This window comes from Amblyraja radiata, chromosome 10 (assembly GCF_010909765.2).
Source record: "Amblyraja radiata isolate CabotCenter1 chromosome 10, sAmbRad1.1.pri, whole genome shotgun sequence".
Classification (NCBI taxonomy): Eukaryota; Metazoa; Chordata; class Chondrichthyes; order Rajiformes; family Rajidae; genus Amblyraja; species Amblyraja radiata.
In genome coordinates, this window is record NC_045965.1 from 18,933,467 (window position 1) to 18,958,595 (window position 25,129).

Sequence of the window (25,129 nt, forward strand, 5' to 3'; positions counted from 1 at the left end):
GTACAACTGAGTGCCAAGGTGATTTATTTAGTGTGACCATTTGCTGACTGATCATCCTACCCCTTTTACTGATACAAAAATCTATCAGTTTTGCTTCCTTGTTTTGTCAGAGGCTCTTATCCTGATCATTAGATTGCTGGAAGGCAATTGAGAAGTGATGCATGTTCAGATCCTCATTCTGATCAATTAAATTATATCAATAACAGAGGGTGGGAAGAGAATTAAGGAGGAGTTTCTAGGCATGTGTGAGAGTGAAATGTGACTGAAAGGATTATTCTGAGAGCTCACATAGACCTGATGGGCTGACTAACTTCCCTACATCATAAGGAGAAATGAGAATAGTTGATCAATGCATGGCCTGCTTCTGCCTACCGGTAGGCTTCTTTTTTCCCTACTTTGTCAAGAGTGTATTGTCGTATGTCCCAGACATAACAATGAAATTCTTACTTGCAGCAGCACAACAGAAGATGTGAACATAGTACTGTGTAAACAATATAAATGAGTGTAAACCAGCATCTGCAGTTCCTTCCTACATACATGCATGCGAACACAGGAGCACACACGCAGGCGCAAACATGCACACGCACATACACACAAATAAAAACAAACAAACAATAATAAGAACATTGCTAAATACTGTGTCAGAAATGCCTTAAACGGAACGGAATAGACACTCTCAGGACCAAGTTGTATACATACGCAGTATCTCTGCGCCAGAAGGGTTTAGAATCAAGTCCCCACTCCAGGCACTTGAGCACAAAATAAAATGTGATGATCCATGCAGAATTAAGGAAGAACTGCACTCTCATTGGTGCTCTTTCATGGAGCAAATATTAGGTCACGCCTGTATGCTCTCTCTGGTGACCATAAATAACTTCCCAATGTCCAGCGTAGAGTTTATCCAAAACTAAGATAACTAAAATAAATGATCTGATTATTATCACCTTGCTTTTTGTTGGGACTTTTGTGCAGATTTTGCATGATCTTCTTTACTAAATGTACTACAGTAACTACACTTCAGAAGTATTTGATTGGCTATAAGTGCATTGGGATGTACTGACACTTTGAAAGATAGCATCTGAAAATAAATATTTTTGTTATTTTCAACGAATAATCAGCCTGTAATAAAAGTGGGAGTACATTAGTATATTAGCATATTATGACACTGATGCAGATACCCTCCTGGGATAAATTTCTCATGCTTATTGCAGGAGCAGTCGATGAAAGAAGAGATTTGCAGATTGAAGAATAAAATAACAGAGCAGGAGAATCTGTTGCAGAATGCCATCAGTCGCCTGAGGGCTACTAACCAAGTGAAGGAAGGAATGGAGCAGTTCATTGTCAGCCAACGTACGTGGAATCGACACAGAATCATGCGCCACACCATACAGATACCCAAATGGGAACTACACACCGCGCGCGGGTTGTACAGAAGTGATATCTAATATCTGCCGGCTATTTTGCTGTTGAGGCAAAGTGGCTGAGAATCAGCCATGTGGACATGTGCGTGATGATCCTTCCTTTGAACTAGTGTACAGAAACACCAAACTAGTGGTATACAATGGAATCCACTGGGTCCACTGTTGTTCAATATGTTTATTAACAGTTTGAATGTGAATGTAGGTGGCATGGTTAGGGTTAGTTTGCAGATGACACTAAAATTGGCAGTATAGTGGACAGCGAAGGTGGCTTACCTACAATTTAGATTAACTGAGCCAATGTGCTGAAGAGTGGCAGATGGAGAGTTTAATTCAGATAAATATAATATATTGCATTTTGGTAAGACTAACCAGGGCTGGTTTAAACAGTAAATAACAAGGCCTTGTGTACTATGGCATAACAGACATTGGAGTTGAGGTATATAATTCCATGCAAGTGACAGGGTGGTGGTGAAGAAGGCGTTTGGCACACCTGCCTTCTTTGGACAGGGGACATCATATTAAAGCTGTACAAGACTTTGGCGTGGCCACATTTTAAATATTGTGTGCATTTCTGGTTGCCCTGCTATAGGAAGAATGTTATTAAACTGGAAAGAAGGCAAAAATGATTTATAAGGATGTTATGAGGCTGGAGGGTGTGATATACAAGGGGGCGCAATATGGGCTGGGTCTTTTGTCCCGGGAGTGATGGGTTGTTGAAGTTTATAAAATAATAAGGGGCACAGATATGGTGAACAACCACAGTCTTCTCCTCAGGGTAGAAGAATCTAAAACTAGTGGTCATGGGTTTAAAATGAGAGGGGAAAGGTTTATAAGGGACCTGAGGGGCAGTTTTGTCACACATGGCATGGTGTGTACATGGAACAGATTGCCAGAGGAAGTGGTAGAGGAACGACAACAACATTTAAAAGACACTTGGACAGACACATGAAGTACATGGATAAGAAAGGTTTGGAGGAATATGGGAGAGATGCGGGCAACTAGGAGTAGCTCGGTTAGAGAACTTAGTCATGGTGGATGAGTTGGGTTGAAGAGCATTTTCTGTATGTCTGAATCATTCAGGTAAGTGCTATTAGCATTTTCCTTCTGGACCAAGTGATGCAAGAGTGTTTCATCTAGGTAAAGTAGGTTTTCTTGTAAACCTAACCCCATCTCCCTAATCGTATTCCATCATAACTGAACCATGATTTCCTTTATGTTCTCCCCAAATTATTTTTAACACTGAAGCTCTAACTCTCGCCTTCCCCCCTCATCACCAACCACATGCCCCCACATTCTCTATTCCAGGTATCCAACATTTACATAATCCTTGGCTGTATTCTTGAAAGGTTCAAGTATTATTTTGGTCGGCAGGGCAGGGTTCCATATAAGAAATCTTTTGAAATCTAGACTCCATGCAATATAGGGAAAGCAATCCAACCATTACACAACCCTTCTACAGCACCATCCACTCACCACTCCGGGATAATTCTCCAGTGTACCAGAGCTCATATTCTGGAAATTTGGTGCCTTATTACCTAAATATTTCAGACAAGAATATTTCACTTTTATCTTCCCAGGGAATAAATTTAGTGAAGGTCTTCTACTGATTAATTTCTTCTAAATGAACAATAATAGTTCATTTAACCCTTCTATCAGCTTCAATAATTGTAAAAAACTTTAGACTTTAGAGAGTCTTTGTCGCATTTAATATTAAGTAATACAGACTTGCTTTACTGGAGGTTGTCTGTCTTTGCTGAGTTAACTAATATAAACTGGAAAGCAAAAGGTGAACCAGTTTACCTCTTCTTTCCACTCACCCTGAGAAAATGGAAGTAATAAATCAGTCAGTCTCTGCCCTGATCTACAACCAGATTCCTGCCGGAAAGTGACAACAAGCAGTAGCTTTATCTCTTACTTGCTTTCCTAGTGCACTGTGTCAATGAAGATATCGCATCTGACAATAGCAATACTTTTGTTTTTCAGTTACAAGGACACATGATGTTCTAAAAAAAGCAAGGAATAATTTGGAGGTAAACTTTGATGAGAACTGTGAACTTAGTGACTATTAAGGTGCAATTGCAAACAATATTGCCTTTTTCTCATATTTTATTAAGCCTCAATCGGACTCAACTTTTTTATTGAATAGGCTGCATCTTTGACTATTATTAGCAAAAATGGTACTCTGTATTCCAGTAAATTTGAAGAGTTTTCATTTTATCAGGCTGAAATTGAAACAGCCATATGTACTCTTTCAGTGACATTTGTTTTATTAGTAACCTAGAGGGCCAGATTAATAATCCAGTTATCCGAGTTCAAATCCCACCATTGCAGCTATGGAGTGTAAATGTAGTTAATTATATGGACGTTTAAAAAAAAAAAAATCTTAAAGACCACAAAACCACTGAAATGTCAAAAAAAAACCCCCATCTGGTTCATTAATGTCCTTAACTGAGGAAATCCTCCACCAATCATGCCCATTCTGGCCACACAGGGTACCACTTCCTCAGCAAAGTGGTTGTCTTTCCATCGTCCTCTGAAATTGTCGAGAAAGCCATTCAATAAGGGATGGCAAATACATGGTGGCCTTGCCAATGATGTCTATATCCTGAAAAATGTGTTATTCATGCTTGTGGCCTGGTTTTCAAAACCGTCATTTATGCCTATCTCCAAGATGCAAGGCTGCTGCATAATGGTATTGCTGTCTTGACCTGCAGCAACAAATCCCCTCTTTTATTTAGCACACATCACACCCCAACTGACAGGGCAAACAGGAGATTCACAAGTTGTTAACCTGCCGTTGCGTGATAATTTTGGCCACAATGACTTCTCTTCCCTCTGAACTATTTTGTTTTTCGATTCCTAGCCCAATAATAACCTTGCATTTGCCTTTTATAATAGACCATAAAAACAGAACAGTTCACTTGCATGGACCAATCATAAGAGAATTGAGGATGCCACGCTGCTTTAGAAGAACTGACTTCCAACATTTAACTTGTACAGCACTTGGCAGGAAAAGGAATTCCGATTTTATCATGAGACTCTACGGGGCCTTTGCTCGGGGCGTTTTATTTCTTTCCAATCGAAATGATTAACAGCTAATAAATCATTAGGGCGCTGGGATTTATATGATCTAGTATGTTTTTCAAGTATTTAATTTTAAAACCCTTTAAATTGTATAAGTTAAAGTCTTAATATCAGTTGTTGTTCTGATCTCTGCTAACGAAGGGCTATATTTCCTCGATCTCATGAATCACAATAGTGGGATTTCAATCGGATTGGCCACTGTTCATTGCTATCCAGTGATATGTTAACAATGTGTAGAACAGTATCAGGATCATCGTACATAAGAGTCTCTGTAACCTGGGGGTAAAAGCCTCTCCATAAACACTGCACATTCTCGCATTTTAACAAAGGATCTGTTGGTGTAGCATTAAATGATTTCTAGTCCTCAAAGGTTATTAGCCCAGCTTATCAAGAAAAGGGGCATCTCACTTGAAAGGATAGGAGCGAGGGATTGTCCTTGCTTAATCAGACTGGAGATAGATGATCATATAAAGCTACTGTTTCTCCTTTCTGACTTTCTTTTTCCCTGTGTGCCTTTGTTTCTTTTGTGAGTCCATTCAGATGAATGATTGCACAATTTCTGGTGCTAAAACTTCCCAAAATGACAACAAAGGTTGGTAATAATGCTTTATTATTGTTAGCATGTGCAATGAGCGATCAGATAGCTTTTGTCTCTTTGTGGACTGTTAACACTGCTACCTGTAAAATCGTTGCATGCGTCAGGCATGTTGCCTGCCATTTTCTCATTTACATCTAACAGTTTTCATGCTGCTCCATTTGAAAGTGTAAGGTGCTTATCAATGCTTGAAAAGGCTTTTTATGGATAATCTCAGTTATCTAGAAATGAATTTAGACGATTGGGGGAAACCGGTTACACAATAACATTTTATGGTGGTCTGTACCTCAAACATACACTATCGTAGATGTATATCCCTGATACTACAGTATCATTGGGGTGTGGCTGGAAGTCCTAGGACATGGGCCATGAGCTTGTTACTCAGCAGAGCCTTAGCCTACTCCTAATCAATGTCCACGTTACAATGTCCACGAGGACGTTCTTTTAGGAAGGAGATGAGAAATTTATTTAGTCAGAGGGTGGTGAATCTGTGGAATTCTTTGCCACAGAGGCTGTAGAGGCCAAGTCAGTCGATATTTTTAAGGCAGAAATAGATAGGTTATGGGGTGAAGACAGGAGAATGTGGTTAGGAGGGAGAGATAGATCAGCCATGATTGAATGGCGGATAAGACTTGATGGGCCGAATGGCCTAATTCTCCTATTACTTATAACCTTATTATTTATACTCAATGGTTAATCTTTCTATTGCTATTTAAACTTTAGAGAACTAGTTAAATCGCAAATTATATTGTCACTGGAAAGAGCAACAAGATTCACCCAGCTTTGATGGTAGATTTGAGCTATAGATTTCAACCATATAGCCAATGGCATTCAGTGAACTGATGATCCTAGACCTACATATTTTGTTCCCTAAAATTCTACAGTTATCTAAATCTGAGATCGATAAAGGATCATGCATGTATTTGAATTGTCCAGTGTTTTTAATGCTGTAAAATATCACAAGGTATTCCACAGGAGCAATATCAATCACTACACTTATGCATTTAGGACAGGTGGCAGGTTTTGGCATTTATCTTAATGGTGCCGAGCACATTTTAGGAGGGAAATTTCAGAGTAGACGAGGTCATTTAGCCCATCGTGTCCTTGATGAGGAATCCAATCGGGCTTATTTCACTTCTCATTCCACAATGCACTGTTGTTGTCTTCCGTTAAAATATTTATCCAATTCCCTTCTGAAAGTTAATACTGAATCTTTTCCTACCACCCTTTTTATTGGTGTACTCCAAATCATAACATCTCAAAGCAACTACAAAGAAAATCTTTCTCCCCTCATTCCCGGTAATGTTTTAAATTCCCTAAATCTGTTAATTAGTTACTTATCTGACTATAAGAAACAGCTTTTTCTTATTAATTCTTCTCTGAATTTTCGCTTTAGAGGGCTTTTCCCATAATGAAAGTTCTTCATCACAGATACTATTTCAGGAAATCTTCGTTGCACACTTTACTGAGTAATAATGTGTACCCAGAAATATGGACATACACCATCAAACTATCTTTTCCTTGAAAAGTAGCTAAAATAGCTTCAGATTAATAATGCTGTTTTGTGACTGAAACGTTTCCTAGTCTGAATGATAAATTTGCAATGACTGAATCTGTTAGCCCATTGCCCAATCATCCACTATTGTTAATGTTTGTACAGCCAGAAGAAGCATTTTGGGCAAGTTCTATCCACCTACATTTGAATCATATCCCTCTAACCCATGTATCTGATAGTATTTATATCTTATGCAAAATTAAGCTAAAATACATACTTATAAATGTACTACTATCAGTTAATTTAAAAACTGCAGCATATAATTTTCCTCAACTTTATTCAGTTGTCTTTTTTAACTTTAGAGACCCTCAAAGAGATTAAGAAACTGTGAAGTTCAAAAGGTTGTCTATGGCACAATCGCTCATTACATCAGCACAAGTTTTACATGTTGAATCATTCCTTCTATTCAGTACATTCCTGTTTTATCTATTTTGTGTTTTCATATTTTACATTGCTTTCCATGTCCAAGGTAATTATTTTGTTTGACCTGATTAATTTTTCAGCAGAAATCTCAACACTTGGTTACATCCATCCCCGAGACTGGAACTTCATGAATCAGATGTACCCTGAAGCTGAAGCAAGAAGCCTGGGTCAAAATTCACTGCCTGGGAAGATTAAAAGAAATGGCCCCAACCTGGTTCGAGTCGGAAACATTGCAAACTACTGAAGTAGTACTTCCCTTTCTGTCTCAAAAAGAAGGCTAAACAATGATCTTGGAATCTTATTCTACCAAAATAACTTGGGACAAGCAGAAGTAAATTTATTCTTTTGTGCCGCCAGAAAGAATTATTCTGCATAATCCACATCTAATGGTGGCTCTCTGATGATCCTACATAAAACAAAAATTCAGCCAACATTCATTGTTTTACATATAAATCTGAAACGGGAAGTCTTGTTTATGTGGGTCAAAACACATTTACCATAAGATGCTGATGTTTTTGCCCCTAGCAGTTTTAGAGGCTCATTTGAAATGCAATATTAACTTATAAAGCTCAGTGTGAGAGATTTGCATGTAACGTTTAATCATGCTGTTTCAACACCTAAGAAAAACTCTTAATGTCAAGAGCTACATTGAGTTGCTAATATATTAACATGGATGTATTTATTATGAAAAAATAACCAGTTCCAGAAATGCTTTGAGCCCAATGATAACTTGGTGAATAGTGTCCTGCAATTTGAATTTGTGTAATTTATAACAAAAAGCTATATCCTGGCCATAACTGGAAAAATAGAGCTGTACAACATTTAAGACAGGATAGAATGTTCACTAAGCATAAACAAACAAAAAAATGGGTATGTGCAATAAATTTGCCAAAGCTGTAACATTAGTTTGGCCAAACACTGGAATAAGACAAAAGCAATCTTATAAACCTCAACAACATGATCTAGCATCATGACATTTCAGAGTTTTTATTCAAAAATACAGTATGGTGGGTGAGAGTACGGTACAGAGTTAAGACAATGCTGGCAACTCTGTATTTACTATTGTACACTTATTAGAAATACGTAGTGGATAACTTTTGTAGCACTAGCATTGTTTTTGTCTGAGCTGTATATATATAGCATGATGGCAAATCTATGGTGTTAAGTATAAGTTGTAGTTTCTATGGAATTGTTTGCTGCTTGTTATAAATAGCTAATACATCTGCACATGCAATTAGTGTGTACATATTACAAAACCATATTGCAGAGAAGTATGGTTTAAGTTAACTGTATTCATATGTGTTATTGATGTGCCATTTTTATAATTATTATGAAGAACATTTTTGTTTCCCAACTGAACTGAAGAATTTTCCCCATTAAGATTCATAATTGTCAAATCAATCCTTATAATTGATTTCCCGGGAACTCAGATTAAATCTGTATTACGAAAGCTTTGAAAGGCATAAAGATAATTGATGATCACTGATAATTGGCACAACTGCATTGAAGCATGTTTTATAGGGTGCAAACAATTAACATATAAAGGTTACTAAAAATCATGATGCAGTATGTGCCCTTATAGCATTGTTGTACACTGTATAAAGCGTATATACTGATCAATATTTAGTGTCTGTTCTTCGCACTGTACATATGATCCCAGTGTATATACATTCAGTAATATGGTAGATTGTAGCATGTGTGTATGGTTCAATCCTGGGAAGTAAAGATTGTTGTTCCTGGATTGTTTTAAGAAAGCTGTTCTGCGAAAATGAAATTTGTGAAGTTGTTTATTTAACATCTGAAAGAATAGTTTGCTTTCTTTGTTCAACAAATAAAAAACATTGAATACTCAATGCCTGTTTAACTTCTGTAACGTTTCTGTAGTTTAAGAACATGAACAGTACAGCATGGGATCAAGCCCTTTGGCCCTTGATGTCTGTGCTGAACATGCATTGATGTTTCCCTTTAAAAAATAATTAGGTTTGCAAACCCAATGCTCTACAAATTACATGCTGGCTCTTTAATCGTCTCAAGTATTTCAAGGTGTTCAGTCAGTCAAGCCCTAATTAATTTATTCTAACAGGTGCCACTAACTGATCTTTAATGCTTTGGTTTCTCATCACCATTCTTTAATTCACATTTAATTTTAAATATAAAAGAATTGTTCCTAAGTCAGGAATCTGAAGACAACAGCAAATTTCCAATGTCAGCATTATCAGGTTGACCTCTACCATAAAGCAGGTATGAACATTTTGCAAAATCCTTTTGAGATTTACTAGAATCGAGTAATTTGGATACCCAAAAAACAGGTTATCTATTTAGGTCCTATGTTGATGGAGAGGGGGAGGGTTGGGGACAAAGAAGAGAACAGATGGTAGGTTAATGCACTACGAAACCCATTTTCAATCGGCTGAGATATTTTATTTGTATTAAAATCTCATAATACACACATGTATACATTAAAAACTTCACACTTCAATAGTCTCTATAAATGAATAAATATTCATGCTATTTCACAAACATGTAAACCTATACCCTTTTTCTACTCAGCAGAGGTCAAAAGGGAGAAAACATTTGGCATCCAATCATAAAATTGTGCAGATCATCAATATAAGGCTTCTGTATTGCACAAAGTACTCACACAGGCTGAAGAAAATCATTTTACTGTGTCTTCCCTGGAATGCCACTTTGAAACAATAAGGAAACTGCTGTCAAAGGAGGAATAGTTGTAGGATTTATTTTTTTTGCATAATATGCCAGAAGTATCAAATGCATAAATTTGCCTTGTACTTCAGCACTAGTGCTCCATTCCTCCTGTTAGAATATGGCAGTGGTTTACAAAAATGCTTGTACACTGGCTGCCATTTGTCAAGTCAAACCAAATTTTAGTTAATTCATCAGTTGTAGAAGAACGCCATACTCTGATCGTAACATTTACAATGTTCAAACAAGGAAGTTCTTTCAGCTATGTCCACTTAGACTTTAGGTTTAGTTTAAGTGATGATTAATATTAAATGTCTTTCAGTAGCTTCTGCATTCTAAACAAGAATGACTGCTGGCATTTCTACAAAAGTAAATTAGAAGCAGTAGGTCTATGTTGCTACTTTTACTGTAAACAGCATCAAAATCCAATCAGTATGGCCTGAGGAACTTCCAAAATATAAAGAAAATTCGTTCCAATGCTCCCCACTGACCTTAGTCATGTTCTGTATACATGATTTTCTTCTATTCCCTCAGCTGCTCTTTCTCACAACTCAACATCAGGTCACACAAGCAAAGTGGTGAACTACCTTTGGTAAATATTATAGACATTTCAACATTACAGTCATTGCACATTATGATGCCATTCAGCAGGTCACTCCCTGCCTGCCCTTTGAGAGAGCTATCCTTTGAATCCCAGCCCCTTTCCTTTTACCCCAATAATTTATTCCCTTTTAAAAAGTTACTATTGAACCTGCTTCCATTACAACCGCTCAATAAAAAGAAATATTTCCACACATCACTTCAAATTTTTATTGCCTTGAACCTGTTCCCCATGCTTACCAATTCATCTGCCACGTCACTGAACATAGTTTTCCTTTACTTCATTAAATCTATTCATGATTTTTCATGTCCAGATCTAATCGTCTGTGCTCCGACAACACTTCAGCCCCTGATTCCCCATTCTTTTAAAGGATCTGAAGTCTCCCATTCACTGGTAAATTTCTTCCATACCTTCTCTTAATCCCTAGAATATCTTTTCTAGTTTGCTGCCCAGAATGAACATGCTACCAGATGAGGCTCAATCGATGTTTCAACATACATTCATTTATTTGGTTTTGAACTCTGTGCCTTCTATATAAACACCGTATCCCATATACTTTAAATTAAATTAAAACAGGTCTCAGAAATTCTATCACATTAAAACATTTATGTAATAAGCCTCAGCTCTGTTCTTTCACTGTTTTTCATTGGCTCTACCATCAAAATGCATCACTTCTGTGTTAGTATCTGCCCATTTCACAGGTCTAAGCCCTCGTGGTCTGTAACTCTCCTCAATTAACGACAAAATAAACCACATCTACCTGCAAACAAGTTCTTGATCTAAGTATCTTATAATATTTTAACTAACGACACAGACTGCAAATTATTGTTTTTGTTGGTTTGTTAACAATATTGCAAATATATTTGCCAGTTCAGAGGAGATCGTTACTTCACAACTTGTGAACCAAGACAATAAATAACATGTCCCTTCTGGAAACATTCATATTTGTAAATCTACATCAAATGAGTAGGCACACAGATATAAAGCGGAATCTGTGTGTTAAAAACAACTCAAAGCAGAATTTCCTTACACATAGAAAACATGAAGAGAATCCAATCCAAACCAAACTAAAACAATTAGGTTTATTAAAATGGACTGGATAACATCTTCAAGTAAAATGCAATATTTATTAAATACCAAATCTATTTTAAGGTATTTAAATATAAAATCTTTTAAACTCCAACTGTAAACTTTTCCTGGTGTAACAGCTCATCATGACTGAGATGGTCTCGTCATTTCCAAAAATGCAATCTACATTGACAAACTGCATTGTCACAATTAATGCAATAACATTCAGTGCTGAACTTGTACCTCAATCTGGTAAAGTGCTTGTAGCGATTATGTAGAAGGCAACCAACACAACTGCTAAAGTCCTAATGAAGCTCCATCACTGAATAGCCAACTATCATGGGCATGTGTTTACCATTCTGGCATGCTGGTTACAGATATAAAAGATCAGATTGGCTTATACAATAAAGTAGTAACATATTTCTTCTTATACCGATGTGTAGCACTGAGAACCATCACTCCATCCTAGGACAGAAAAATATGGTGAAAAATGCATTAACAAAGTAATTAAAACATGGTTGCACTTGCATTGGAACAATTAATGAATTAAAACAGCAATGGTGGAAAAAGTCTTTAAAAGTGTACTTCTCGGTACATTTGACATATTTGGACACCAAGAAATTGAAAACCCATAGGATTAATATCCTGGTGAAAAGAAAATGGCTCATGTAAAGAAAGGCATAATCTTATTTCATTCTTCCCCACCACAAAAAGAGGAACTATTCAATTCTACACAAATCCTCAAGGCAATACAATCAATCCCATTCCCCCATTTATTTCACTGTATCCCCCATATGCCATTATCTCAGCCTCAATTTTCCTGCCACTTACTACATTTGGGGTAATTTACAGTAGCCCATCAATCAGCACATCTTTGGGATATAGGAGGAAACTAGGGCACTTGAGGAAAGCATGCAAGTTTAACCATGATAACTCTCTGAGGTCTGTGGGAGCTTGCAATGTGTATCTTGAGAGCCGTATTTCTTACACATGCCCTCCAAAAAATGTGCTTCATTTGCTGCAAACCTTTTACAGCATCCCCAGATAATGAACGTTGATCCATAAATGCAAGTAATTCTTCCAAAGTTGAGGATGAATCATTAGATGAAAGCTATAAAAGCTAAAAACAGCCACTTTCAAATAACGCAACTGAGCTGACACTCGACGTGAAGAGATTATTAGAAAATGTGCAGAAGTCATGAAAACAATTGTAAATCAAAGTTATATAATACAATTGTGCATCATCCTGGTCTTCACATACAAGGCTCTACTATTTTGACACCAAGAGGCTTGGCCAATACCTGGAGTCTGCAAATGTACTAAATCAGAAATATATTAATCTTCAAAAGACATACGACACAATCTGCAACTTCTAAATGTATAATTCCCTAACATAGTAACTATCTTGACATATCACATTGTTGTTCGATACTCAGACATGAGGGCAGCACATCCTAATTAAAATTCATTCCAAATTGATCTGGATCTCCAGGATGACTTAGAATCATTTGGATTTAGAGGAGTATCTAATAATCTCACTTTAAACTTCCATGTTGCATGGCATCATGCTCAGGACAGTGAGAGTTGGAAAACAACTTCCATCCGTGGATTATGTGATTAATGGAATAAAGTATTTTCATAAACACCATCTTAGTATAATAATTAACCTCCATTTTTAATTACCAGGTAAGTATCCTGTCTTAAAATCTCTCCAGTTTTTTTTGCACTCTGCATAAAGTTAGCAGTGAACAGTTAATTAAAAGTTGTGATGCATTTAAAATAGGTGGAAAATAGACACATTTCCACAGAGATTATACTTCATTCAGAATAAAATTTGACAAAGTTGACAAACTTACTTTTATAGAAAGTGCATAGAGATGATTCAGCATGACGTGGTTTGGTTCAGGGAGTAAAGCAGGATCACACTGGATAAACAAGATCGAGCAACTGGTTACTAGTACAGATTTACAGCCCATTTTCATTGTTTAACAAGATTAATACTTGGGTTGAACCCAAAAATATGGAACATAATTTCCACAGATTTCTAAACATTGCAAATGAGACATCAAATAAAATTCTTCATTGAAGATGTATCTCAAATCATACAAGCTACTTATGAGAGTTCATACAGAGTAATGTAGTAAAGCAACAAGATGTTTTGTGAAGGAGCTTTTTGAAGCAAAACATTTCGGGGCACCGCATATGAAGAAACATGACAAAAGATTGAAAGGAGATGTAATAGGTTTTAATGCTAGAGATATGCACAAATTAAGAAAATAAATCCCAGAATTTATTTTTTAGCAATAAAGCAAAAGTCACCAACAGTTGTGTGAGTTAAAAAAAAAATTATGGCAGAGGTCAGGACTGAAAGATCATACTCAATAAATTGTAACACTGGTAGACATTACAAAGAGGTAAGGAAACAAGGACGAAAGTTTTAAAATCATGGTGCTGCTTAACTGGAAGGACGATTTTTCTTAAGAACTGAGTCTAGTCAGTGTAATTCAACTTCCTGGGCAAATTCCTTGTATGTGGAATTACTTGGTATTACTTGGCCAATAAACTTATTCATTCATTCATGGATGACGGTGATAAAATGACAAGTAGTGGAAGATGTTCAATAATATCAAAGGCTGCAGTCGGGTCACGAAGAATTGTTTTTTTTGACAGTTATATCCCATATCTTTAGAGATTTTTGACAAGGATAGATGGAGATCTTTCCCAAGCTCCTTTTAAACTCATCAAAGCCTTGTGACCAAATTTCCTTTAAACTCATCAGACCCCATTTCCCATGTTCAGTGTTGGTCAAGTCACCCTGCTATAGGAAGGATGTTGTCATGATGGAGAGAGCGCAGAGAAGACTTACGAGGATGTGGTCAGGACTCAAGTGTCTGAGCTGTAGAGAGAGGTTGAACAGGGTAGGACTTTATTCCTTGGAGCTCAGGAGACTGAGGGAGTTATCTTATAGAGGTGTATAAGATCATGAATGGAATAGATAGGGTGAATGCACAGAATCCTTTACCCAGCGCAGGGGAATCAAGAACCAGTGGACATAAGTTTAAGCTAAGAGGGGAAAGATTTAATAGGAACCCAAATGGTATTTTTGTTCACACAGAGGGTGGTGAATATATAGAACAAGCTACCAGAGGAGGTAGTTGAGGCAGGTACTACAACAACATTTATAAGACAGGTACATAGACAGGAAAGGTTTAGAAGGATATCGGCCAAACAGGCAGATGGAACCAGCGTAGATGGGGCATCGTGGTTGGTATGGGCAAGTTGGGCCGAATGACCTGTTTCCATGCTGTGTGACTCCATGACTCAATCACTTTTTATCTCATATAAACTTTTGACAAGTGCATTTTGAAACATTTAACAAATTCCTGTCAAAATCGTGAATGTGTTGTTAAAGATCTTGAATAATTAAGATGAACATTTTATATGAAGTCAATAATGCCGCATGCCAAAGACAAAATGAAATAGAGTCATACAGTGTGGAAACAGGCCCTTCAGCCCAACGCACACACTGACCAACATGTCCCATCCACACTAGTCCCATCTAAACTGCTTTCTGTGTTTGGCCCATATCTTTCCAAACCTGTGCTATGCATGGACCTATCCAAATGTTTCTTAAACATTGTGATACTACCCACCTCAACTACCTCCTCTGGCAGCTTGTTCCACCACTCTCTGTGTAAGAAAGTTAGCCCTCAGGTTCCTATTAAATCTTTCCCGCCTCACCTTAAACCTATGTCCTCTGGTTCTTGATTCCCTTACCTGGGCAAGAGACTCATTGCATCTCCCAGATATATTCCTCTCACTTTGTACATAAGATCAAGGTCAAGTGAGTTTATTGTCATGTGTCCCTGATAGGACAATGAAATTCTTGCTTTGTTTCAGCACACAGAACATAGTAGGCATTTACTACAAAACAGATCAATGTGTCCATATACTATAATATAAATGTATACACACATGAATAAATAAAATGATAAAGTGCAAATAACAGATAATTGGTTATTAATAATCGGAGGTTTGTCCGAGCCAGGTTTAATAGCCTGATGGCTGTGGGGAAGTAGCTATTCCTGAACCTGGTTGTTGCAGTCTTCAGGTTCCTGTACCTTCTACCTGAAGGTAGCAGGGAGGTGAGTGTGTGGCCAGGATGGTGTGGGTCTTTGATGATGCTGCCAGCCTTTTTGAGGCAGCGACTGCGATAAATCCCCTCGATGGAAGGAAGGTCAGAGCCGCTGATGGACTGGGCAGTGTTTACTACTTTTTGCAGTCTTTTTGTAGATCATGCCTCATCCTTCTGTGCTCCAAAGAATAGAGTCTAGTGACAAATTTTAGTTTGTTTTGGAGATACAGCGTGGAAACATGCCCTTCAATCCACCAAGTCCACACAGACCATGGATTACGCTTTCACACTAGCTCTATATTATATCACCTTTGCATCCACTCCCTACAGACTAGGAGCAATTTACAGAGGCCAATTAACCTACAAACATGCACGTCTTTGGGATGTGAGAGAAAAACGAGAGCTCCAGGGAAGGGAGCCCATTCGTTCACCGGGAGAACGTGCAAACTCCACACAGACAGCTCCCGAGGTCAAGATTGAACCCTGATCTCTGCACTGAGGCAGCAGCTCTACAGCTGCACCACTATGCCGCTCTTTTGATTACACTTATTTCGATTTAAATCTTTTTATTTGAATTTCACAGCAATTTGCATACATGCAATGATAGCAGACAGTGACAGTCAAGGCATAATTGTGCAACAGTATGTAAGCGACTCTCAAAGCCCTTACCCTTACCCACCTTCAACCCACCCGAATCAGGTCGGAACCAAACGGGGACAAACAACACTCACATACATACACATCCACACAAATATGGTAAGATAAACAAAACAAAAAGTACTAAAAAAAAAAAAAAGAATAAAAAGAAAAAGAAAAAAAGAAAGAAAAAAAAGGGGCCACTAATAACAGTAAATAAGTACGTAATTAAATAAATAAATGTGGGGAGGGGGGGGGGAGGGGTTAAGGGGAGAGCAACTGCAGTAGAGCAGAACAATGGGGGAGAGCACTCAGTCCTCTTCCGAGTCCGGGGACAAGTTGAGAGAGTTAACAAGTTCCAAGAAAGGGTTCCATGTATCTAGGAATGTCTTGGTAGAGCCTTTGAGAGAGAACCTAAGTTTTTCAAGCTTTAAATTGTAAAGCACCTCCTTAATCCAGCGGGCGTGTGTCGGGGGACAGGTGAGCCTCCAGTTAAGTAAGATCAGTCTCCGGGCTAACAAGGTTGTAAAAGCTAGGACCCGTTTCACCGCAACAGAGAGGTTGGTGTTGGGAGGGGTACCGAAAATGGCTGACAGTGGGTTTGGAGGAATAGTCTGGCCGTAGGCTCTGCTTATCAAGTCGAAAGCACTCCTCCAAAAGGCTGCTAGCTTAGGGCAAGGCCAAAACATATGGCTATTGTTGGCAGGAGATTGATTACATCTGTTGCAGGTGTCCCTAACAGCGGGGTAAATTCTAGATAATCTTGCATTTGTGTAGTGGACTTTGTGAAGGACTTTGCATTGGATTAGGCCATGACGGGCATATATAGAGGAAGAATGGATCAAATCCAAGACAGAGACCCATTGCTGGTCTGTTAGTTTCGTATTCAGCTCACCCTCCCACGCAGCTTTTAATGAGGTATGAGGTTTCAATATAACCGACCCTAACAAGTTATACAAAACAGAGATGCATTTCTTCCGGTTGGGATCTAGAGCTAAGATGGTATCGGTCAGGGTTTCGGGGGGGCGATTTGGGAAATGGGGGAATGTCTTCTTCACAAAATCCCTAATCTGGAAAAAACGAAAAAGGTGGGAGTTTGGGAGGCTATAGTTGGACGAGAGCTCCGCAAAAGACGAAAAGATGCCATCCTTGTATAGGTTTTTGATACTACTGATACCGATGCTATGCCAGGTTTTGAATGCGTGGTCTGTACTTGAAGGTTTAAAGATGTGGTTTTTAAGCAGTGGGGTCAAGATGGAAGGGCCTTGTAAACCTTATTACACTTATTTAACGACTTACTGAAATGTGTGTGTCCTTGTTCAGAATGACTTGGAGCAGATGAGGAGGTAAAATAGGAGGTGCCTTAAAGCGTTCTTCAGGCCTTAACTCATACATCTCCTGATGGTATGGTCCAGGAGGGGAGCTTGACAAATCTGAAACAAACAGCATATTCTGTCAACACAATATAACTAATCTATCAAATAAAAAAAACTATGCATGCAATGGATCCCAAAACAGGATCACTCCTTGCACTCCAGATGTGCAATGGAGTGCACATCTGGTGCAGATGAATCCTGCTCCATTCTACAAATCCGTGGCTACATTCTGTCCTACCAGATGGATAGAGTCAGCAGTACAGTGGCAAAGAGACAGGCAGGAGCAGCTCTGTCTGATTCCACTGTTTTAGTTAAAAAATTGCAAACTATTGGCAGAACACTTGGAAAGCAGTAATTGAACTGGGCAAAGTCAGCATGGTTTATATAAGGGATATTGTGCCAAACAAATAATAGAATTTTGAGTATGTAATTATAGAGAACAAGTGTGTTTGATGTATTTGGACATTCAAAAGGCTTTTGATGATAATCCAATTAAGAAGCTTGTGTGTAAAATTAAACAATTAAGAAGCTTGTGTGTAAAATTAAACAACATACGGTCATGTACTGGCATGGATGAAGAATGGGTTGGATACAAGAACAAAAGAGTGAAAATAAAGAGGTTTTTTTCCCAGGTAGTAAAGGTCTCTATGGGAAGACTGCAGGGATCAGTGCTTTGGCCCAGGTTCTGTGTGTGTGTGTGTGTGTGGGGGGGGGGGGGGGGGGGGGGGGGGGGGGGGGTGGGGTGGTGTGGTGTGGTGTGGTGTGGTGTGGTGTGGTGTGGTGTGGTGTGGTGTGTGTGTGTGTGTGTGTGGTTTGTCTGATTCACATCTCCTCAAAAACGCAACGCGCTAACGGTCAGATTTTTACATATTCCGATAGAGATTTACCTCATGATCTCAAAGATGGCCTCATCTGAAAATTGGTTTCATTATTTCTTGAGTTATTTCTTAAAATTGTTCACAAATCTGAGATCTTTTTTAAAGCTAACGAGCTGATGACTTCACAATGGCTTTGCTCTTCGCGGCCAGCTGCGCCTCGTCTCCCCCCTCCTCCCCCCCTCTCTCTCACTCCACCTCTCTCCCCCTCCCTCCCCATCTCTCCCCACCCCTCTCCCTTCCCTCTCCCCTCTTCCCCTTTCCACCCCCTCCCTCCCCCCATCTCTTTCTCTGCCCCACTCTCTCTGCCCCACTCTCTCTGCCCCTCTGTCTCTAGACGCGCCTGCGAGGTGGGGGCTATGCTTCAGTGGATAGGGCGGGGATGGGGTAAAAGGAGCCAATGAATAATATTAATATAATATCAAGGGGGGTGGTTAGTGTGTGTGGGGGGGGGGGGGGAGTGGTTAGTCTGTGCGGGGGGGGGGGGGGGGGGGGAAGTGGTTAGTCTGTGCGGGGGGGGTGGTTAGTGTGTGTGTGACGCCGCAGGCCGCCCCCCGGACGTTGAGGGGACGGGACGTTGAGGGGACGGGACCCAACCGGTCCCCCTTGGTCTAGTTTATAATAAATTTTAATACATTTGATAACAGAACCAAATGTAACATTTCTAAGTTTACAAACAACACAAATCGTGTAGGTGGGAGGGGAGGGGGCTGTGTGAGATGTGCATAGGATGTAAAGGTGTTCCACTATGATTTTGTCATTGTGGATGGGTGGGCAAATGAATGGTGGATGCAGTTTAACCTGGAAAATTGTGTGGTTATTCACCTTGGTTTTAATACAACAAATGCAGATTATCAATATGGTGATTGATTAGGAAATGAGAAGGTGTGATGATACCTGGATGTCCTTGTACACCAGTCACTGAAAGCAAACCTGCAGGTGTAAATAGCATTTACAAAGCCAAATAGTATGATTTGAGCACAGGAGCAAGGATGTCTTAGGGCAGCTTAAGGCCCCATCTGGAGTTGTGCACACAGGTTTGTTCTCCTTATCTGAGGAACGATATTCTGGCCACAGAGGTGGAGTAACGGAGGGTCACTAGTCCAATTCCTCGGAGACAGGAGTATGAGAAAAAATAGGTCAGTTAGGTCTACTCATGCACCTTGTCAAAATCATATTGGAACATCCTATGCACATCTCACACAGACACCTCCCCTCTACAAGATTTGTGTTGTTCCTAAACTTGAAAATGCTGCATTTGGTGCTTTTCTGACGTGACAATAATAACTATATTGAATAACGCTTTGCTAATGAACAAAATGAATTATATAATGAATATGTCACTTGACTGAAAAAACTCTCCTTCTGGCATCTTTACATGCCAGAAGGAGAGTGCTAATATCAATCCTTTGGGGATGGGCAAATTTAGAAAGTTGACATGAAATTGTAATATTGACTGATTGTACCTGTACTATCTATGTATAGCTGAACACACCTTACCTGAGGTATCAGAACACTCTAGCGAGTCCAGTTTAAGGGCATCAAATACCTCAAAGTCAGATTTCTTCACCTGAATTACATTATTAATTGTTCCAAGCTGGCTGGTTACCACCGGCTGGGAGAAAAAAAAGAAACATTTTGAGAAAAAGAATACTGTAAAGTTTTATAATTTACAGGCAATAGGTTCTCTCAGCATTTTATAAAGATTGTCTTTTATTAGATTTGTTTTAATGTACCATTTCTACTAGTTTTTCCTCCATTTATTTCCCACATAATTTATATATAGTTTCCCAAGTATAAGATTATAATATAGGAGGCCATTTAGTCTATCATGACTTCCATGCTTGCACATTTCCTATTACACAATATTTAATAATTCTGTTTCAATTGTAACTTAAAGATATTCACATTATCATGACCATTGGAAAGTTTTCCTGAATGCATTTCATTTAATTTGCAATATTCCAAAAGAAACCAATATTCAAATTCATCAACCAGTTTACCGTCTTTAATTTTTATTAAATCTTCCTAACCTTCCATGTTGCAATGCAAAAAGATTCAGTGTTTAAATTTTTTCTGCAATTGGCAAGAAATTATCCCAATCTACAATGAAAGATACAATATAAATAAATTTTAGTATATTAATTTTCCCCCTAACCAGGTTACAGATTCAGGATTTTCAAAGATCCTTTCCAGTGATTAAAGTTTTAATTAAAAATCAAAAATCAAATGAGCACTCACCTCTGACATATCATGAACCCACTGCCCATCTACAAAGAACTTATATTGGTGTTCTCCTTCAGGCAGGTCCAGGATAGCAACAAAGTCATTATGGCTGTTGAAAGATAGAAATCTTAATTGGTATTATTAAAAATGTGATTATCAAAGCACAATTAATTATATTTCGATCTTCTCTTTTACCCTTCTGTTCTTTCAGGTAAAGCTCAGTACTACCAGAATCCAGTTACAAGCATATCGCTCAGAATGTCTAATTCTCTTCAAATTCTACATTCACACTGCAGCTGGAAATGCAAGATAGCCTCATTACCAAAATGTGAGGCTGTAAATTATACACACACATTCAAGAAAGTCTACTACAAATAATGCACAGTGTTTCTTGAAAATACTGTTTACTCATGCTAAGTGGGAAGTGCAAAGTTCCAAAGATGTCCACCCTTTCCAGTGATTAAAACTTGATCTTGTTCTGTAAGTATCTAAAATAGTGTGTTAATGGATGAATAAGGCACATATATGATGGAGCATTCACTGGAAATATTACAGTTTGTCCAACAGTACCAGCAAACTTTCCTAACCAATAAGAATGAACATGCATACGGTCCAAATACAACTGACTGAATAAAATGCATCTTACTGTAAAATATAAAGATATTGGGAACCAAGTAATTTGGTGAGCCAAAAGCATGTAATTCACACTGATCAGTTTTAAGATACGATTTCAGATTCCTCAGATTCCAGCATTAATTTGCTTAGTATCCATTGGGTTTTTATGACTCCTGTAATAATTCCTCTTTACTGTAACATGAAACATGGTGTCTATTCTTGTGAACTAATACAAATGAAAACTGATGCTGTACTTTTGCCTCTGGCCATTCAAATGTGCAAAAGCTATTATCCAGAAATATGGTTTCAAAGAGACCACTACACCCCAGAATAAGCAAAGGTGCGTTAAAATACAATAGTCTTGTCAGGGGGACACCCTTTGCCGGTACAAGCATTGCAAAAGCATCTTGCAGCAGGAAACTAATATACATTGAACACAGAACAGTGTAGCACAGGAACTCGCCCTTCGGTCGACAATGTCCGTGCCAAACATGATGTCATGTTAAACCAATCACCTCTGCCTGCACATGATCTATATCCTTCCATTCAATAGACAATAGGTGCAGGAGTAGGCCATTCGGCCTTTCGAGCCAGCACCGCCATTCAATGTGATCATGGCTGATCATATCCATGTGTTCATATCCATATGATTATGGCTGATCATATACACATGCATATCCATGTGTATATCTAAAAGCCTCTTAAACATCACTATCATATCTGTCTCCAACACAAACCCTGGCCACGCATTCTATTGTAAAAAATCGCAACACACCCTGCACATCTCCTTTAAACTTTACTTCTCTCAACCTAAAGCTTTGCTCTCTAGTCTTTGACATTTCTACCCTGGGAAAAAGGTTCTGAACGTCTACCCTATCTCTATGCCTCATCATTTTATAAACTTCTATTAGGTCTCTCTTCAACCAACATTGCATAATAAACAATTGAAGATTGCCCACCTGCTCTTGTAGCTAATACCCTCTATTCCAGGCAACATTCTAGTAAACCTCTGCACCCTCTCTAAAGCTTCCATATCCTTCCTATAATGAGGTGGTTAGAATTGCATACAATGCTCCAAATGAGGGTTAATTGGAGTCCTATAAAGGTACATCATGACATATTGACCTGCTTAAGGACACAAAATGCTGGAGTTACTCAGCGGGTCAGGCATCGTCTCTGGAGAACATGGATAGGTGACGTTACGGATCGGGACCCTTCTTCAGCTGGACTCTTAAACTCAATGCCCCAACAGATGAAGGCAAGCATACCATACACCTTCTTTACTCTATCTTCTTGTGTTAACATTTTCAGAGATCTATGGACTATGACTCCAAGATCCCACTGTACATCAATGCTGTTAAGGGTCACACCTCACATTTGCTCGGCTTTAGCTCCCTCTGCAATTTTTCTGCCCATTTGAGCAGCTGCTTTATATTCAGCTGTATACTTTGACAGTCTTTCTCACTGTCTACAACTTCACCAACTTTGGTGTTGTCTAACCAACCTGACTACATTTACATCCAAATTGTGATTTAAATGACATTGACTTAAGGAAACAATCCAATTTTATCCTGAAATGACAGAACGTCAACCCCTTTCGTGTGGACATTTACAAGACAGAATTTCTTATCTGCTACACACCAATGGAACAAAGCATAGTTTTAAAACTATTGCTGCAGTTGGCTGATCCACACACTTATATAAAGAGAATATCAACTTGTCTTCAATTGAAAAACAGTAGATCTTCGGATGAAAATTTAATATTCCACCTCTCCACCAATTCCAATATTGCTGGCCAGTGGGAGGGAGGGGCTTTCTGTTGCGCTAGTTTGTACTATTTGTTATTTGTTGATCACACACACCCTCCACCTCACAGACACTCACACAGACTCTCTCTCACACACACACACACACACACTCATTCACACACACACAGACTCATTCACACACACACACACACACACACACACACTCATTCAGACTCATACACACACACACTTATTCACACACTTTCACACACACACACACACACTTATTCACACACTTTCACACACACACACACACACACACACACAGACTCATCCACACACACACACACACACAGACTCATTTGCGCGCGCACACACAGTCACCCAATACTAAAATGCCAAGTAACTTCAGAACGTGTTGAATATACAGTGTGTAAAACGAATGTTAAAAGCCTCCTGTAGAGGCTGCTGGTGTTGAAGCAAAAACGTACTTTAAATAACATCCAACAAACACACTCACCATAGACAGAGCTGTGACCCTCTCGTTTCCTCCGTCTGGCAGAGACTGAGTGAGCCACGACACTTCCGGGTTTTATAGTCCCTCCCTCCTGCCGCCAGCGGGGGCAGCAGAGAGAATGGCGATTAAAAAACAAATTTTACATCTCTCTGATTTTACATCGATGGGAATAATCCTCCGGTCCAGTCCGGCGGAGGGGGGCTCTGAGCGAGGTGGCTGAAAATGATGGCCGTAAGTGGCGGCGTTCTCTCGGAAATGTTATGAAAATCTTATACTAAGCAGAGCCGCTATGAAAACCTTGGACTTCATATGGTTTGAATGCTGGCATCTTCTACTCATCGTTGTAGACCTAGATAATAGGGCTTTATTCCTAGGAGATAAAGTAAAGGAACTCTGCAAATTGAAACTCAGTGCATGGGTTTTTTGTTAGATTCTTGAAGAGACAAATCTTCCCCAAACTACAATGAAATCCAACAAAGATTGGATATGGAAATATTCCCTTCCACAGACTATTCTGGTATGGTTTTGTAATAAATGGATCTTCAGCTACTTGTATACAACACCAAAAGTGTACCTTTTTATAAGCGGAATCTTGGTTTGCCAATTGTTGAAGGATCCAGAAATTAGTATATCTTTTCCTCCACCATTCCAACGGATGACAGTGGGACGAGCTTGCTTAGAAAACTTTACAGACTCATCCACATCAGATTGCCAGGATGTAATTTCCTTATCAGTGAGAGTCTAAAATATAGAAGCACAAAGGTATAGGTAAGACTGGAGAACATATAAAACATGAGCAGGGGTAGGCCACTTGACCCTTCAAGCTTTAATAAGATTGTGGCTGATCGGACCATAGTCGCAACTCCACATTCCAGTCCTCCCTGGTAACCTTAATCACCTTGCATATCAAATACCAATCCACATTGTCTCAAAAACTACTTAACTCTCCTTCTGCCATGCTTTGAGAAAAGATTCTGAAGACGTGGCTATTTGAGAGAAAAAATGTCTTACATGGGCAATCCCTCGTTTTTAAACTGTAACCCCAAGCTTTAGAATCTCCTGCGGGAGGAACTATGCTTACCATATCCAACCTATATAAGATCCGGAGGGGCTCTGATGTTTTAAACTTTGGTAAATGCAAGTGCAAGTAGTATCAACAGAAAAAAAACAGCAGCAGGAATAGCTTTGTCTACCTTACCATTCAATATCATGGTTGATCCTCTACAATTTCCCTTCCGTATCCCCTGATTTTCCTATTATCCAGAAATCTATTGATCTCGTTTTTGAATAAAATCATGGCAGAGCCTCCATAACTCTCCAAGACAGAGAACTCCCAAAGGTTCACCACCATCTGAATGAAGAATGTTACCCTTATTTCAGTGCTTACACTGCTACCTCTTATTATAAGAGTGTGAGCGATAATCTAGATCCCCCAGACAGCATCTAACCCATCGAGATCTCTCAGAATAGTAAACAGCATTTAATAACAGAACTGCTACAGTTGTAGTCTTGCTTTCAAATTTGCTTTCAGTGAGCCGGGGTGGAATGTCA

The 25,129-nt window shown here is 38.9% G+C and overlaps 2 protein-coding genes across 12 annotated transcripts in view; one reads left to right on the forward strand and one right to left on the reverse strand.

The window, feature by feature from the left end:
* LOC116977628 (phosphodiesterase 4D interacting protein) overlaps positions 1-8,931 on the forward strand; it is a 375,033-nt gene extending 366,102 nt beyond the window's left edge. For 5 of the 9 annotated variants that reach the window (XM_033028241.1, XM_033028242.1, XM_033028235.1 and 2 more), the window contains 4 exons: positions 1,212-1,350; positions 3,405-3,451; positions 5,046-5,097; positions 7,159-8,931. In XM_033028241.1, the coding sequence (XP_032884132.1) occupies positions 1,212-1,350; positions 3,405-3,451; positions 5,046-5,097; positions 7,159-7,322 (402 nt within the window). In that variant the 3' untranslated portion in view covers positions 7,323-8,931. The remainder of the gene's footprint in view (positions 1-1,211; positions 1,351-3,404; positions 3,452-5,045; positions 5,098-7,158) is intronic. The other 4 variants (XM_033028236.1, XM_033028237.1, XM_033028238.1 and 1 more) reach the window with 4 other exon arrangements.
* Positions 8,932-9,477: 546 nt separating this feature from the next.
* LOC116977631 (5'-AMP-activated protein kinase subunit beta-2-like) overlaps positions 9,478-25,129 on the reverse strand; it is a 36,822-nt gene continuing 21,170 nt past the window's right edge. For 2 of the 3 annotated variants that reach the window (XM_033028251.1, XM_033028250.1), the window contains exons 3-8: positions 24,153-24,319; positions 20,714-20,807; positions 19,973-20,087; positions 17,521-17,654; positions 13,307-13,375; positions 9,478-11,915 (exon numbers count right to left, since the gene is read on the reverse strand). In XM_033028251.1, the coding sequence (XP_032884142.1) occupies positions 11,838-11,915; positions 13,307-13,375; positions 17,521-17,654; positions 19,973-20,087; positions 20,714-20,807; positions 24,153-24,319 (657 nt within the window). In that variant the 3' untranslated portion in view covers positions 9,478-11,837. Of the gene's footprint in view, positions 11,916-13,306; positions 13,376-16,035; positions 16,148-17,513; positions 17,655-19,972; positions 20,088-20,713; positions 20,808-24,152; positions 24,320-25,129 lie in introns of those variants that run through there. The other variant, XM_033028252.1, reaches the window with a different exon arrangement.